The 17,208-nt window shown below is 43.8% G+C and overlaps 1 protein-coding gene across 1 annotated transcript in view; it reads right to left on the reverse strand.

Moving 5' to 3' along the window:
* Positions 1-14,636, reverse strand: part of LOC145361998 (transmembrane protein 106C-like) — a 36,178-nt gene extending 21,542 nt beyond the window's left edge. Inside the window, exon 1 of the mRNA XM_080218016.1 lies at positions 14,381-14,636. Within this exon, the coding sequence (XP_080074142.1) occupies positions 14,381-14,585 (205 nt within the window). The 5' untranslated portion in view covers positions 14,586-14,636. The remainder of the gene's footprint in view (positions 1-14,380) is intronic.
* Between the last annotated feature and the right edge of the window lie 2,572 nt (positions 14,637-17,208).

A 17,208-nucleotide genomic window follows, 5' to 3' on the forward strand; every position in this document is an offset into this window, starting at 1 on the left:
ACTACTGCCTCAGCACCAAGGACCCAGGTTTGATTCTGTGTGTGAGTCTGCATGTTCTCTATGTTTATGTGGGTTTCCTCCCAGTCTGGAGGTGGTGCTGGTTAGGTGCATTGACCATGCTAAGTTCTCCCCCTGTGTACCCAAATGCCAGAGTGTGACAACTAGGGGATTTCACAACAACTTCATTACAGTGTTAATGCAAGCCTACTAGTGACATAGTACTGTGCAGTTTTGATCACCTGGGAAGGTAGTACAGAGGCTGATTAAGAAAGTTAACCTCATACTTATGCAATTAAGAACAAAGTATGGTCTCACTAAAAGAAAGATTTAGAGAGGTTTTAACAGGGGAGATGCTGAGAGCCCTCGTGGGGAATCTAGAAATAGGGGCAGTTTCAAAGTAACTGTTCCTCATTTAAGAGGGATGAGGAATTTACTACCCCAGAGCACAGTGGAGGCTGCATCATACTCAAGACTGAGTTTACAAATGGAGGAATCAAGGGTAATGGGGAAAGCAGAAGCCATGATCAAACCAGCTGTTACCTTGTCAAGTGGTGCAGCAGGTTAAAAGGGCTGAATGGTTTACTCCTGTTCCCATTTCTCATCAAGAGTTGAAAGATCCACAAGTTCCTCACCTACTTTTAACATCCTGGGATGGAAGCCATCAAGCCTTGGAGATTTTTTAATCTTTGTTTTATGTAATTAAAAATCTAACAACTTCCTCCTTGATTTAATTTTACTTTATCCTCTTTCTCCACTAGAAGGCTTTTCTTTTGTGGGAGGTGAATGTCACTGACTGAGCCAGCATTGATTGAGTGGTTAACTAGACTATTTCATAGGGCAGTTGGGAGGACCACATTTGTGGATCTGAAGTTACCAAATTCCTATAGTGCAGAAGGCCATTTGGCCCATTGAGCCTACACCAAAATCCCACTGAGGTCCTATTTCCATAACCCCATTTACCCTCCTAATCCCCCTGATGCTAAGGGGCAATTTACCTTGGCCAATCAACCTAACTTGCATATCTTTGTACTGTGGGAAGAAACTGGAGCACCCAGAAGAAACCCATGCAGACATGGGAAGAATGTCAGATAGTCACCCAGATCCCTGATGTTGCAAGGCAGCAGTAATAAACACTGCTGCCCCACATGTAGCTAGAACAGCAGATTTCCTTAAAAAGGCATTAGTGAACCACATTTTTTCCTTTTAATAACAAATTGATGACCATCTCAGTAATGACAACCATGCACATTCTGAATTCAAATTCCTGTGGTGGGATTATGAACCCATGTCCTTACTCATCTTAGTTGGGGGAACTAGTCCAAGGTTAATGCTGTAAGGTCCAGTGACTTTCCCTCCCAGACATCCATTTGTTATGAATGTGAAGTCAAGGGGAGGGTAGAAATGTATCAGACATCCTGAAATGGTGATCAAGCAGCCAAGTCACAGACAGTAAATAAAAAGAAACTCTTCTCTAATTTAGAGTAAGTGGTGATGGGACAATGAATTGAGATAGAAGCTTTATAACAAAAAACCCCAATGGATTTATGAGAATTAAGAAAAAATTGAGGGCCTGTAAAGCTGCAGTTATGAACTAGTATGCAGTTTAAAGAGTCACACCCCATTTAACAACATGTAAAGAATTCAGTGATAGTGTGGCAAGTGCTTGCCTGTTCAAAATATCAATTGTTCTAAAGTCCCTGGACTTTAGAACACCCTCCAGAGAAGTGCAAAGTCACTGATAGTAATTGCTGATTCCTATGTTTAACCATATATGCATAGACTCGACAATGAGTAGAGCTACCATTTCCTAATTACAACATGGCCTGCTCCTGTCTTTTCTAAAAGAGGGAGTTGCCAGTTCACATTACCCTCAGCCTCCCATCCACTGATGGTCTACACTTCCTGCTGCCTCAGCAAAGCAGTAAAAAGTCTGACAACACCAGGTTTTAGTCCAACTGATTTATTTGATAGTAAACGCACAAGCTTTTGGGTTAGTCCCTTCGTCAGGTGAATGGAGTTCTGGCCTCAGACAGAGCATATAAAGCACAGACTGTTTACAGATTACTGATTAGAATGCAAATCTTTACACCTAACCTGCTGTTCAAGTCTTGAAGTGGCTGACAATGTGAGTGGAAGGAGCACTGATCACAGGTTAAAGAGCTGTGTATTGTCTCCAGACAGTACAGTGAGTGAGGTTTTGCAAACCCAGGCAAGTGTTGGGGGTTACAGAGTGTGACATGAACCCAAGATCCTTGTTGAGACCGTCCTCATGTGTGGAACTTAGCTATCAGTCTCTGCTCAGCGACTCTGCGCTGTTGTGTGCCTTGAAGGCCACCTTGGAGAATGCTTACCCGAAGGTCAGAGGCTGAATGCCTGTGACCACTGAAGTGTTTGCCAACAGGAAGGGAACAGTCTTGCCTGGTGTTGTCAGACTTTGTTTACCCCAGTCCAATGCTGGCACATCCACATCAGCAAAGCAGGCCAGCATAATCAATGAACCCATGCACCTCAGACATTCCCTCTTCCATCTCCACCTGTCAGGAGGAAGATACAGAAGTCTGAAGTCACTACCAACCAACTCAAGAACAGCTTCTTCCCTGTTGCTGTCAGACTTTTGACTGGGCCTACCTTGCATCAAGTTGATCTTTCCCCACACCCTAGCTACACCTAACACCACATTCTGCACCCTCTCCTTTCCTTCTCTATGAAGATGGTTTGTCTTTAAATGCACAAGAAACAAATACTTTGTATGAAAATACATGTGACAATATCAAATCTCAGCCACTCTCCAATTTAATGTACTCAATCACAACCATGTTGCTTTTAGCCAAATCCTTAACACTAGCTCTCGCTTTGATAATAGTACAGCTCTTGTATGCCAAGGACTTGGAATGGTGCCAAATACTCCTTGGAACACTTCCCACACCATTTTCAGTTAATAGTTCTGCCCAGTTCATTCCCATCAATTTACAGCCCCATGCCTTCAAGTCCACCTTTCCCAGCTGGTGGAAAAGAGAGGAACAAAGTTTAGAGGCACAAGTAGTATAAAGTAGTTATACTGGGAGACTTCAAGCATAAACTGGCACAGGAATAATGGAAAGGGAAGAGAAAATGTTGAAGGCTCAGGTGCCTTTTCTTGATCAACTCACTTCCAGTCCAATGAGGAAGGCATTGCTGGATCTGGTTGGGAATAAATTTAAGTGATAAAGTGTCAGTAGGAGCATTTGGAAGATAGTCATCATTGTATCACAAGGTTTAGTTTGGCCAGGGAAGAGGACATGTAAAAATAGGAGGGGCCAACATCAATTGAGTGATAACAGATTCCAGTCTATCTGGGCCAGATCCAAGACTGAGACAAAACTAAACAATAGGCTGCTTTTAAAAAACTAATTTGGCTAGAGTAAACAAATCCAGGGCTCCCTGGATGAATGAGGCAAGACAACAAGATGAAGCATATGACATATGGATAATACAATTAAGAATCAGATTGAGGGGGAAGTGAAAGACAAATAGTACACAGGGTGGCAAAGGTAAGGGGCTGGTTATGGGCATAAAAGGGATTCAATTTTATTTTTCAAATGAATACTCTGCAACTATTTTTAAACCAAGTAATATGCTGCTGACCAAGCTAGTGAAAGAGGCAGTCAAGATACTGGATGCACTAAAAATTTAAGAGGTGGTGTTTGATCCACCAAGACCAGGTGCAATGCAGCCAAGGATAGAGGGGAAAGAGAGTGGCAACTGTAGAAGCACTGGCTATGTTGTTAGTTTGTCTTGGGTACACAGGTGCTAGAGAACTGCAAAATATTACACCTTGTGGAGAAAGAACAAGCCCAGCAACTATAACCAGTTTAACCTTGGTGATGGAAAGGGTTTAGAAATAAAATGTGGGACTAAGTGAATAGTTGACTAACTTGCCTGTGTTTTGTGGCAAGCATGGACTTCCAAAAGTTATGGATAAAGTGCCACATGACAGCTTCTCAGTAAGGTTAGGGCTCAGTGAAAGGAATATGGATACAAAATTGATGGCATGACAGGACACAGTTGTTTTTCCAAACCAGAGGGTTTGAGGTAGGTCCACAGGAGTCAATATTTGGACCACTTTTTCTTGCTACATACTAAGTAATCCAGACTAGGCTCTACACACCACAAGTTCATAATATGAAGACAAAGTGTTGTGAACAGATGGTAGTGATGGACTTAAGGACAGAAAGGCAGCAAGCTAGTTTGCTAAGTGACTTTTGCAAGGAAAGAAAGGAATATAATTCTAAAGGAGGGTGTAGGAGCAGAGGGACCAGGGTATACATGAACTATTGAAGGTGAAAGGATAGTTTAAGAACATGAAAAAATAGGAGCAGGAGTAGGCCATCTAGCCCTTCGAGCCTGCCCCACCATTCAATAAGATCATGGCTGATCTGTCGTGGCTCAGTTCCACTTTCCCACCTTCTCCCCATAACCCTTAATCCCCTTGCCCATCAAAAGGGGATCTACCTGCATCTTAAATATATTTAGTGAGGCAGCCTCCACCACTTCAACAGGCAGAGAATTCCAGAGATTCACCACCCTTTGAGTGAAGAAGTTCCTCCTCAACTCTGTTCTAAACTGTCCCCCCCCTTATCTTGAGGCTGTGCCCTCTAGTCCTACTGTCCTTTGAGTGGACAGAGCCTCTCCACTTCTATCCTATCCATCCCATTCATCATCTTATGTCTCAATAAGATCTCCCCTCATTCTAAACTCTAACGAGTACAAGCCTAGTTTATTCAGCCTCTCATAGTTCAAACCCCTCAACTCTGGTATCAGCCTAGTAAACCTCCTCTGCACTCCCTTCAAGGCCAAAATATCCTTGTGCAAGTGCAGCAACCAAAACTGCACAGTACTCCAGCCTCACCTCCCTACTTTTATATTCAATCCCCCTCGCTATGAAGGCCAGCATCCCATTCACCTTCCTGACCACCTGCAGGCTGGGTTTTAACTCATGCACAAGGACTGAGGTCCCTCTGCACTGTAGCATGCTGCAGTTTTTCACCATGTAAGTAGTAGTCCTTCCTATGAAAGTGGACAACTTTACACTTGCCAACATTAAATTCCATTTGCCAGTTCCTGGCCCATTCACCCAGCCTATCTAGATCCCTCTGCAGACTTTCCACACCCTCCACACAATTTGCTGTTCCACCAATCTTGGTGTCATCAGCAAATTTTGACATGATACCCTCAGTTCCCTCCTCCATCTATATAAATGGTAAATAGCTGAGGCCCCAGCACTGATCCCTGGGGCACTCTAGTCACCAACTGCCAATCTGAATAGCACCCATTGACCCCCACTCTGCCTCCTATTTGACAGCCAATCCCCCCCCCGCCAACCCTTCTGTAATAACCTCGTGCAGCACCTTAAACACCTTCTGAAAATCAAGAAGCACCACATCTACTGGCTCTCCATCCACTGCCTTAGACATCCTCAGAACTCCAATAAATGCATCAGACATGACTTCCCCTTAACGAAACCATGCTGCATCTGCTCTATCAAACAATTCTCCTCAAGATGCCTCGCTATTTTCTCCTTATGGACTCGAGCATTTGACCAACAGACATTAAACTAGCCAGCCTACAATTCCCTGCCTTTTGCCTGCTACCCTTCTTGGAAAACAGTTAATGTTACACCATTGTTTAATCTTCTGACACTTCCCCAGAATCCAGCAAGGTTTGGAAAATAATCAAGGCATCCACTTGCCTTGGAAGGAAGTAACAGCAACCTATGCTTTACCATTAAAGACTGAGTTCAAAAGCAAGGGGTTATGATGAACCTGTACAGAAACACAGGTTTGGCCTGAACTGTGTTGTCTAGTTCTGGGCACCACATTAGGAATAATGTGGTGTGCAGAAAATGATTCATAAAATGTATATTGAGCAGAGTAGCCACCTTGGGAGAAAATATTACAAGGATTTGAATTTGAATAGTGGAGATACTGGCTGGAATTCAGTCTCACCCCACCACAAGAAGTAGAAATTCTCTCCCCCCCCACAAACCACCAATTTCAGCAGGACTGGGAAAAAAATTACAGCTGCTAGAGGAATCAAGATCCAGAGGATACAGATTCTGAGATTGGCAAAAAACCTCCAGTGAGTGGTTAGAATCTGGAATGCATTGCCTGGGTGTGTGTGGAGACAGATTCAGTGGGGCTTTCAAAATTGGATAATTATGTAAGAGAAAGAAATTGCAGAGCTAAGAGGAAAACAGTGGGACTGGATGAATTCCTGCAGACAGATGGCCTCCTCCTGTGCTGTAACCATTCTATATCAAATTATGTCACTTAAACCTAGATTACTCATATCTAAAACAAGAAAACTGCTAGTTCTGACTTGTTCAGTTTTTGATTCGATTCAGTCATAAGATAGCACAGGAGACCATTCAGCAGCTGAATGGCTGGCTCTTTACAAGAGCTAGTTAGTCCCAGTCCACTAGTACAATTTCTTCCTATAGCCTGAAAAAAGTTCTCCAAATCAAAGCCCTTTTGCATACTGTTAAATGTGCCTTCACCACCTTAAGGCAATACAATCCAAATTCTAACCACCCACTCAAATTAAATCCTGCAGTTATGCTGTATTTTTAGCCAAAGTCCTTGGAGTTCTTGATCCCAGCTACTGGAACAAGACCCTTCATGATTTTAAAGTTAACCTCCGAGCTTTTTCTTATGAAAGGAAAACCTATTCCAGCTTCACTGGTCAAACTGAAATTGTAATCACATCCCTGAAAGCAGGCTAGAAATTCTCACCTAGACCCAAAACAGATCCAAGCATGGGCTGTACAATTGGATGCTATACTCCAGCCAACAAATTAAGTTTAATAACTTGGTGGAGCATAGCTTCCTGGTTCTTTTGCATTCATGCATCTACTTACAAAGCAAGGGTCCCATACAAGTACACAAAATGCTGGGCACCTCCCATGGAGAGAAAAGCAGCCAACACTTCAGGTCAATGATCTTTCCCCATATGCTTTCTAAACTAGTCATTCCATGGTCAAAGATTCTCACAAACACCAAATTGTTCTGTTCTTGCACCATCTTTCTTCCTAAGAACATCACCTCACACTTGCATATTGAATATCAACCCATTATCTTTCACTACAATTTCACACTTCAGTTATGCCTCACACCCATATCATTAAACAGAAAAAAAGGCAGTGTTTGTTGTACTTAATCCTGAGGAACACCACTATTCCTCCAGTCTGGAAAGTGTCAATTCCCAAGGCAGCTTTCCATTGTTTAGCCAATTTTATTCATGCTGCTACCTTTTTAAAAGGTTTTGATTTTGCAAATACATCCAATATCAGGAAGTCTTTTCTGCAACCTCCATGTTTATGCATCCCACTGCTATCAGGACATTTGCAGACAATGCCCAGTCATATCTTTCCTGTTGGTTTGATTTATTGTCACATTAGTATACAGTGAAGAGTATTGATTATTGTGCACAAAACATACTGTTCATAAAGGAAATGACAGTGCAGAATGTAGTGTTACAGTCATGCTAGGGTGTAGAGAAAGATCAACTTGATACCAGCAGGGAAGCTATTTGAGTCAGTTGGTATGTGATCTCAGATTTTTGAATCTTTTCCAAGAGTGTATGTCTGGAGTGTTTGAGTCCTTGATTGTGCTGGCTGTTTTACCAAGGCAGCAGAAAGTGTAGACAGTGTCAACTGATGGAGGCTGGGCTACATTCACAACCTTTGTATTTTTGTGATCTTGGACAGAGCAGGAGCCCATACCAAGCTGTGATACCACCGGAGAGAATGCAGTCTACTGCCTCTTACAATATCACCCTATCTAATGCTGCAAATGCCCATCAGCATTGGTGTGTCATGGTCACTAAATCACATCTTTTAAATTTGTGATTCAAGTACATATAAATCTATAGAACTCTTATCTGAAGATGACATGAAGTGGACCTTTTTCCCAGCCTAGCAGGTATTAGTGTCCTACAAAATGTAACCCCTCCTTGCCACAAATATTCAGCGATGTGTTTATTTCTTTAACCCAATTGACCCCCTCATGAAGAGTCTACTCTGGAGTTCCTGCTTTTCTAATAAGCTACTGATACCACCCCAGTGGGATCTCTTCCTGGTTCACATCCCAACAGCTTGGCCAGCATGGACCACTGCAAGTGAATCTTCTTCCTCCTTTTGCAGTCACTTCAAAATATCCAGAGCAAAGGCAACAAACAACAACTACTCATTGAGACAGACTAGGCCACCTTTTAGTTCAGTAAAAAGGCAGGAACCAAAACAGTGGTAATGGAAACCAGGTTTGCAAGCTGCAATATTTGAGGACTATGAGGGATGCTTGGGTCAAGGAGATGTAACCAGTAGAAAAAAGGCAAAATTAAATGATGCTTGCATAGGGTAGAAAGGAGATGCAGTAGTCAAAAGTGAGTGAAGGTACAAAGAAAGGAGAGCAGGAAGGACTTCTCATGCATGAGATAAGCTTGAAGAGATGAGGAAAAAGCAGAGCAAGAAATTGCAGACAGCAATCTGGATTTACAGCAGAAGTGCATGAATGGTCTTTTATATTGGGAGGTTAAAGGAAACCAAGAATGAACACTTCACATTTGAAAAGGTGAGGAGCTTTGTGAGGCTGAGGTAACTGCAGTTGTTTTTGGGGGGGGGGGGGGGCAGGTTCCATTATAATAGTTGCCCTTCAGAATGCAAAATGCTTGGTGCAGTTATCATCTGGCTGCTATGTATTGGGATGGTTTACTACAAGTATCTAGGTTGTTTCTCTTCTCCCCCACCTACACAGCACCAAGGGCTAGAAGTGGGTGGAAAACTTGCAAGGAGACTTAAAAATGCACAAAAATCTCATTTACATGGGGGAGGCAGGGTCAGCAGAAGGGAACAAAGTGTCAGGGTGCTGGCTAGTTGTACAAAAAAAGGTCTTGCCCTGAAGGGTTGACCTCTGAATAACAGCAAGCACTTGACTGGCCAGAGGGGCATAAAACCAAGCTCATGATGATCAGGCAAGGCATTCAGCTATACAAGTTTCTACAGCCTTCAGACTGAAGGGAATATGAAAAAGTGTGAAATGTGAAAATATGAAAGGGACAAATACAGAACAGAAGGAATGACATCATGATTTGTGACCTCAGACTGTAAACAGCATTAAGAAAATCAGACCACAGTGCAGGAAACATTCATTGCTCAACAGCTGAGCAGCTAGTCAAGTTATAGATTTCTAGGTTAAAGTTTATTTTAGTCAAAAGCAAGACTTACACCTCTGAAGTTATGAAATTCTCTAGTTGCCACACCAGCACCTGTTTGGCCCAATGCACCTAACCCACATTTTCAGACTGTAGGAGGAACCCTGAGCACCCAGAGGAAACCCCACACAAACACAGAATGTGTAAACTCCAGAGTGACCCAAGCCAGGAATCAAACCCAGCTCCTGGCAGAGGTGGCAGTGCTAACTACTGTGCCATCATGCCACCCAGGAAAGACAAGAGGCAGAGCATAGACAAAATTTGTCAATTTTCTAATGTTAAGTGAAAATTGAACCACACTAGCAAAAAATATGCCCATCAGGCTGAAAACATTGCATCAATATTTCTGTAAAATGCCCAGTCTTTTTCCAAATAATCCAACAAGCTATGAGTTGAAAAAGGGACAAGATTCCACAACAGCATACATGATCTGTATTGAAGTAACAGGCTCATTTCACATTTTATTTATGCCAAGACTCATGTGACAAGATTGGAAGCAGTGGTGCTTTCATGAGCTCTGATGCTACTCAATTTAAATTTTTAAAAACCTGACGCACAATCCAAAATTATTTGGTCCTGAACCAATTTTATGAAAATGTAGAACAATGAGCATTCTGTATCAAACTAAATTTTAGTGATTTGTTGCATAGACCACAAGACATAGCAGAATTAGGCCACTCGGCCCATCAAATCTGCTCTGCCATTCAAACATGGCTGATTTCCTCCCCCCCCACCCCCACAAATCCCCATTCTCCTGCCTTTGGGCCATAACCCCTGATCCCCTCATCAGGAAGCTGTCTGAAAGACACTCAATGACCTGGTCTCCACAGCCTCCTACAGCAGAGTGCCACAGATTCACCATTCTGGCTAAAGAAATTCCTCCTCATCTCTTTTAAAGGATCACCCCTTTAACCTGAGATTGTGCCCTCTGGTTCTAGTTTTTCCAGAAGGTAGAAACACCCTCTCTGCATCCACTATCCAGAGATCTCAGTATCCTGCAAGTTTCAATGACATGCCCCTCATCCTTCTAAACTCCGAGTACACACTGAGTCCTCAACTGCTCCTCATATGACAAGCTCTTCATTTCAGGGATCATTTTGAGAACCTCCTCAGGAGCCTTTCCAAGGCAAGCACATACTTCCTTAGAAATGGGGCCCAAAACTGCTCACAATACTCTGAACGGGGTCTGACCAGAACCTTATACAGCCTCAGAAGTACATCCCAGCTCTTGTATTCTGCCCTCCGACATGAATGTTAATATGGCATTTGCCTTCCTAACTGCTGACAATCTGCATGTTAACCTTGAGAATTTTTAACAAAGACTCCCAGCCGCTTTGCTATTTCCTAAGCATTCTCTCCCCCCCCCCCCCCCCCCATTAGAAAATAGTCTATGCTTCCATTCCTCCTTCCCAAGTGCATAACCTAACTTTTCCACATTGTATTCCTTCTGCCCCTTCTTTGCCCACTCTCCTACTTGTGGAAGGACTTTTGCAGCACCCACTCCCTGCTTCCTCAATACTACCTGTCCCTCTACAGGTCTTTGTATCATCTGCAAACTTAGCAACAGTGCCTTCAGCTCCTACTAGCTTATTAAGTTGTGGTCCCAGCACTGACCTGAGGCACACCACTAGTCACCAGCTGCCATTCTGAAGATGACACCTTTATCCCCACTACCTTCTACCAGTCAGCCAATGCTCTATCCATGCCAGAATCTTACCCTTAAGATCATGGGCACTTGTTTAACAGTCTCCTATGCAGCACCTTGTCAAAGGCCTTCTGAAAACTTAAATAATCATATCCACTGGTTCTCCTCAACATTCTTATTATTACCTCCTCAAAGAGCTCTATCAGGTTTGTCAAACATGATCTTCCCTTGACAAAACCATGCTAACTCAGTCCTACATCATGCACTTCCAAAATGCTCTGCAATCTCACTTTTAATAATGGACTAAAATCTTGCCAGTGACTGAAGTCAGGCTAACCAGCCTATATAAATTTCCTGTCTGCTGCCTCCCTTCCTTCTTAAAGCAGCAGTGTTATGTTAACTACTTTCCAGTCCTCTAGTACCCTCCCTGCTCGAGTGATTCCTGAAAGATCACCACCAATGCCTCCACAATTTCTTCTGTTAAAATGGAAAGCTCTCAAGTGACAAACCAGCAGCATTTTTGCAGTACTGAAGGGACAATTTCAGTTAATTTAATGTAATCATTTTGCTGCAAAAGACTGTTTTGCATTTATGGTGGATATTGGCAAGGTCACGCTTCCTTCTATCATTGGAAAGGATAGGGTTCACTCAATGTTTTAATCAGACTGCAATTCAAATTGCTAAACACCTGGCTCCATAACAAGAGCAATGTTTGTTCATGCTGCTTGAAACCATTTGTCCAGAAACTTATACTCTGGGTAAAAGCAAATTCCTGCAGATGCTGGAAACTGAAACCAAGAGGGAAAATCTCAGGTCTGACAGCATCTGTAAGGATTCAGCTTGCCAGCTTTGACAAAGGTCATCTGGACTCGAAACATCAGCTCTTTTCTCTTTACAGATGCTGCCAGACTTGGAGATTTTTTTTTCCAGCATTCACTTTGAATGCAATTGCTGCCTAGTTTGACAAAGGCTTTAGCCAGATGATTCCCCTCCTACCACCACACAAGAAAATTATTTCCTTTAAACTCACAAATAGTACAAATTGCAACAGTCAAACTGCTTTTACATAGTCTTTTCAGACATCAAAAACAAGCAACACAACCAGAATGGTCTTCTGCCTTAAGATGAGTTTAACTGTAACAGAACCCCACATTGAACAGTGCAATTCAATCAATTCCATGTCATCTAGGCCACAACAAAATGCTTCTGTTGGATCCGTTTGTTCCTTTGAACAGGAAAGGGGGACAGCACTGCTACAGAGTTTTAAAATAATTTCTTTCAGCAAAGATAATGGAAAATGAACACGATGGAAGTAGTGAAATAAAAAGCAAATTTAGATACTGGCTGCTGGTAGCCACCTGTTTCAACATGCTGCAGTGTGCATGTGATTGCACATTCAAGGACTTTTAAAATGGGCAGTACATTTGCAAGGATTACAGGGCCACAGTTTTCTTTGGAGACTTCTGAACAGACCCTGATCTTTATCTTTCTCTGCACATCAGCAGTGGCTGTAACATTATGCACCCTTTCCCTCTATGAACAGTATGCTTTGTCTGTTTAGCACAAGAAAAAATATTTCTCACTATTTAAGACAATCAAAAATCAATCACATCTTAGGAGTCAACACCCCTTAATTTCAGGTGAGGGGAACATTAGGATGAAAAGCCAAGGTAAGAGAAGGAATATTATTATTTTGCTGTGGAGATACCAGCATTGGACTGGGGTAGACACAAGAAGAAATCTCAATACCAGGTTAAAATCCAACCACAAGCTTTCAGAGCATTGTTCCTTCATCACATGAGCTTCCAACCACATTCATACCATCACTAAGACTGCAGCACTCAAAATTTGCAACACCAAATAAACCTGTTGGACTTCTTGGTGTTGAGACTTCTTACTTGGGACTCAGGAAAAGCTAGGGTGACAGTGCAGTAGAGTAAATTACTAGCTGCAGAAATCTGAGTGCAAAACAAGACAGAAAGACTCAAACTGTGCTAGAGATGTTAGTGCAAACACACAAGATTTAGGGTTAGCCATGAATTAGAGCTGAGGAGCTTGTAGAGTGAATAAATTAGGTGTCAAGAGCATTCACAGGCTAGTTGAGAAACAAAGAGCTTGATTACATTTGGGATTTGAATGAGAAGGGGAAGATTAAAAATTACAACATAGCTGGTGGCTGAAGCTGTGTTGTGCACACAAGAACAGTAGGGGCAGCCCAAAGCTAGCACTGCTGCCTCAGCACCAGGGGCCCAGGTTCATTTCCTGGCTTGGGTCACCATGAGGAGTTTGCCTATTCTTTGGCCAAGGGGGTCCTTGTGCACAAATCACAACTCAGTCTGCAGGTGATCAAGAAGGCAAATGGAATGTTGGCCTTTATCATGAGGGGGATAGAATAGAGTGGGGAGGTCTTGCTGCAACTGTACAGGGCACTGGTGAGGCCACAGCTGGAGTACTGTGTGCAGTTTTGGTCCCCTCATTTGCAAAAGGGGATATTGGCCTTGGAGGGAGTACAGAGAAGGTCCACCAGGCTGATACTAGAGATGAGGGGGCTTATGAAGAGAGATTGAATAGACTAGGCCTGTACTCACTGGAGTTTAGAAGGCTGAGGGGGGGGGGAAATCTTATAGAGACTTACTAGAAACTAGAGGGCACAGCCTCAAAATAGGGGGGCAGTTTAGATCAAGTTGATGAGGAACTTCTTCACTCAAAGGATGGTGAATATCTGGAATTCTCTGCCCATTGAAGTGGTGGAGGCTACCTTGTTGAATATGTTTAAATCACAGGTAGATAGATTTCTGATAGACGAGGGAATTAAGGGTTTATGGGGAGAAAGCAGGAAAGTGGAACTGATCCACTTCAGATCAGCCATCTTATTGAATGGCAGGGCAAGCTCAAGGGGCTAGATGGCCTACTCCTGCTCCTATTTCTTATGTTCTTATTCTTCCCATGTCTGCATGGGTTTCCTCCCACATTCCACAAACGTACAGGTTAGATAGATTAACCCAGACAGGCACCAGAGTGTGGTGACTCAGGGGTTCTCAGTAACTTCATTGCAGTGTTAACATAAGCCTTGTGTGACTGATATATAAACTTGAATAGTGGACTGGCTGTGGCCCCACCACCAAAACGCACACACAGGCTATGGCCAGGGGTGTTGCTAACTACTCTTGCTGGACTTTAAAAGCAGCTCACTATCCAAGCGAGTTACCAGCTCGCTTTACACTGGGAGGTCCCGGGCTCAAATCCTCTCTCCAAACTCAGACAGACAGTCTCCTGTCAGAGGGGGCATTCATGTGAACTTTCTGCCCATCCATCCGTGGGCTAGCCCCTCACACTTTATTCTCAGACACCGACTGATGTTTTATAAAGCAGCGTTAGCCTACACGCTTTCCACCTGTTCCGTAGCAGCGGCGCTCAGCCAGCACTATGGGAATGCCGGCGAGGCTGTTCGGCCCAGCGGCGTGAGGCAACCCCGCTCCCCAGCATTACCTTTCGGAATGCGGCCGGTGCCTTGACAGGTGGGGCAGGTGACACTGTCCTTGCCGGTAAACTCCACGTATGGGAAGCGGGCTATGTCCTCCTGACGATCCTGGGAGTCAACCAGCAGGTCCTCACTGCTGCCGGTATCCGGGGGACGCCCCTTCCCGCGGCTGCGACGGCCTCGAGCACCTCGCGCTGATAACTGCGACCCCATCACTGTGCGCGCATCACCAGCCGCCACGGGGCGCCGTCTTTATACCGCGCATGTGCTAGCGCGCTCCCTCAGGCGTGCACGTGCGCTCTCTAAGCCGCGCATGCGCGCACTTGAAACAGCGTTCGCGTCCTCGATTGTGTTCCCCGAGCGTGCGCCCTCCGCCACGTGACGTCATGACGTGCGCGTTCCCGCTCCTCCACTTCATTATCTTCGGCTTCTCCCTTTTCCTCACGGTTCCATCACCTCAAGCTCGCCATACACAGCCAGCAGAGTGTGCACCAAAGGTACATGAACTCTAAGGGGTAATTTAGCATGGCCAATCCCCCTAACCCACACATCTTTGGACACTAAGGGGCAATTTAGCATGGCCAATCCACCCTAACCTACACATCTTTGGACACTAAGGGACAATTTAGCATGGCCAATCCACCTAACCTACACATCTTTGGACACTAAGGGACAATTTAGCATGGCCAATCCACCCTAACCTACACATCTTTGGACACTAAGGGACAATTTAGCATGGCCAATCCACCTAACCTACACATCTTTGAACACTAAGGGACAATTTAGCATGGCCAATCCACCCTAACCTACACATCTTTGGACACTAAGGGGCAATTTAGCATGGCCAATCCACCTAACCTACACATCTTTGAACACTAAGGGGCAATTTAGCATGGCCAATCCACCCTAACCTACACATCTTTGGACACTAAGGGACAATTTAGCATGGCCAATCCACCTAACCTGTACATCTTTGGACACTAAGGGGTAATTTAGCATGGCCAATCCACCTAACCTACACATCTTTGGACACTAAGGGGCAATTTAGCATGGCCAATCCAGATGCAAACTCCACACAGACAGTGACCCATGCCAGGATGGAACCCAGGTCCCTGGCGCTGTGAGGCAGCAGCACCAACCGCTGTGCCACCATGCTGCCCCTCTTTTCCTGTTTGTCTCTGGAGGAGCTCTTCTTCTACCCACTATACAGTCAGGATGACTGCGACAATTTCTCCCAGAATTCTGAAGTCTCTCTGCTACCTCTGCTGGATGTTCTTGAATTATGATAAAGTTTATTAACTGCTAAAGAGGTAAGGAAAAATGGTAAAACACATGCATCTACATTCATACAAGTTAGAATTAAGAATTGAGTCCAATAGTAAGTAAATATAAATAAAAGGTTATATAGAACAGTCCTTGAGCTGTGAGGAGTAGATGATGAGTGATGCAGCTCTGATGGATTGATTGCAGTTTGATTTCAGTATGATGAGTAGTTAGTTCTTCGATTCAGATGTCCTGTGGTTTAATAGCAAGATTTTTATTCTTTTTGCGGCTGCTGGCCGATTGACCTCCACAGTCAGAGAAAACATTTTAGAAATCCCTGCAAAAGATGGTTATTTTTGCAGGGGTCCTGCTTTGGTTACCTATCACACACCTTCAGTATGGAAAACGTCCAGCTGATTTTCCTCACACACAGACCGACAGAGCAGACACCAGTTAGCCAGTAGCAAGCAGGCTTTTAACCCCATCCTATGTCTATATCAAGAGGACCAAAATATATTGGTCTTGTCTAGGCAGTTACACCCAGGGTTGTTGAGATGGCCTTGCAATGATGTTTGTTTTTAAAAGTATCTTGTCGGAAAACACAGGGAGGAGTTCCACTGTCCCTTAGAGGATCACCCTGCAGCCACTTCTGTCAGTGGCTGTTGTTGTTGTTCGTCCATTGTCATCGATGAGGACCTCGACACCATTAGTCATTTTGAGGCTGGTTGCGGTGTGTCCGAAGATCAGGCCAATGCGGGCACAGAATGTCCTGGCACATATTGGACAGACTTGTGTAGACACTGTAGTTGTTGCGCTGGTGGCTCTGGACTTGCGCAGCTTGCGCTTAAGTTGTGCTTCAGTAACACACCTTGCTTCGTAAGCTTGACAGCCTTTGTGGATGAGGCAGCGCCAGGTAGGGTGGTTTTGTGCCAGTGTTTCCCAGGTGGTCGTGTCAATGTCAAGCGACTTCAGGGAGGCTTTGAGTGTGTCTTTGTAACGTTCCTTCTACCCTGCATGCGAGCGTCTACCAGCAGAGAGTTCCCCAAAAAGGAGCTGCTTGGGTATGCGCTCATCTGACATACAGATGACATGACCTGCCCACCGGGTCTGCGCTCTCATCAGTGGCTAACTGTACATTCTCTACAATCTTTGGGGTTTGTGTCCATTTTGAAAGATAAAACTTTGGTCTTTTTAAAATCCAATATTTTTGTGGATAATTCCTCTTTTAATTTCTCGATCATCATGACAAGTTGTGATCATTTGAAATTTGGCAATGTTTTGCTTGTCTTAATGAGCATAGTAAAAAAGCTTTGACAATGTCTCTTTTTTTTCTAAAATATTAAATAACAGCATAGAAAGGATTTCCTTTTATCTCCAGCTTATATTTTCAATAGAAAACTCAAGAAGAAAAGACAAAAAAGTTATAGACCAGAAACCACATGTTCTGGGGGAGGAAAAAACAACAGGAAGTAAGCTGTTGCAAAATAAGAACTTACGATGAGGTGAAACAAGCTTATGTTTCACCTACATTTAACCAACAATGGGAGACGGAAACTCTGGAGAAGGGGTGTCA

The sequence above is a fragment of the Carcharhinus amblyrhynchos genome, chromosome X (assembly GCF_965287045.1).
Source record: "Carcharhinus amblyrhynchos chromosome X, sCarAmb.v2.hapA, whole genome shotgun sequence".
NCBI classification, from domain to species: Eukaryota; Metazoa; Chordata; class Chondrichthyes; order Carcharhiniformes; family Carcharhinidae; genus Carcharhinus; species Carcharhinus amblyrhynchos.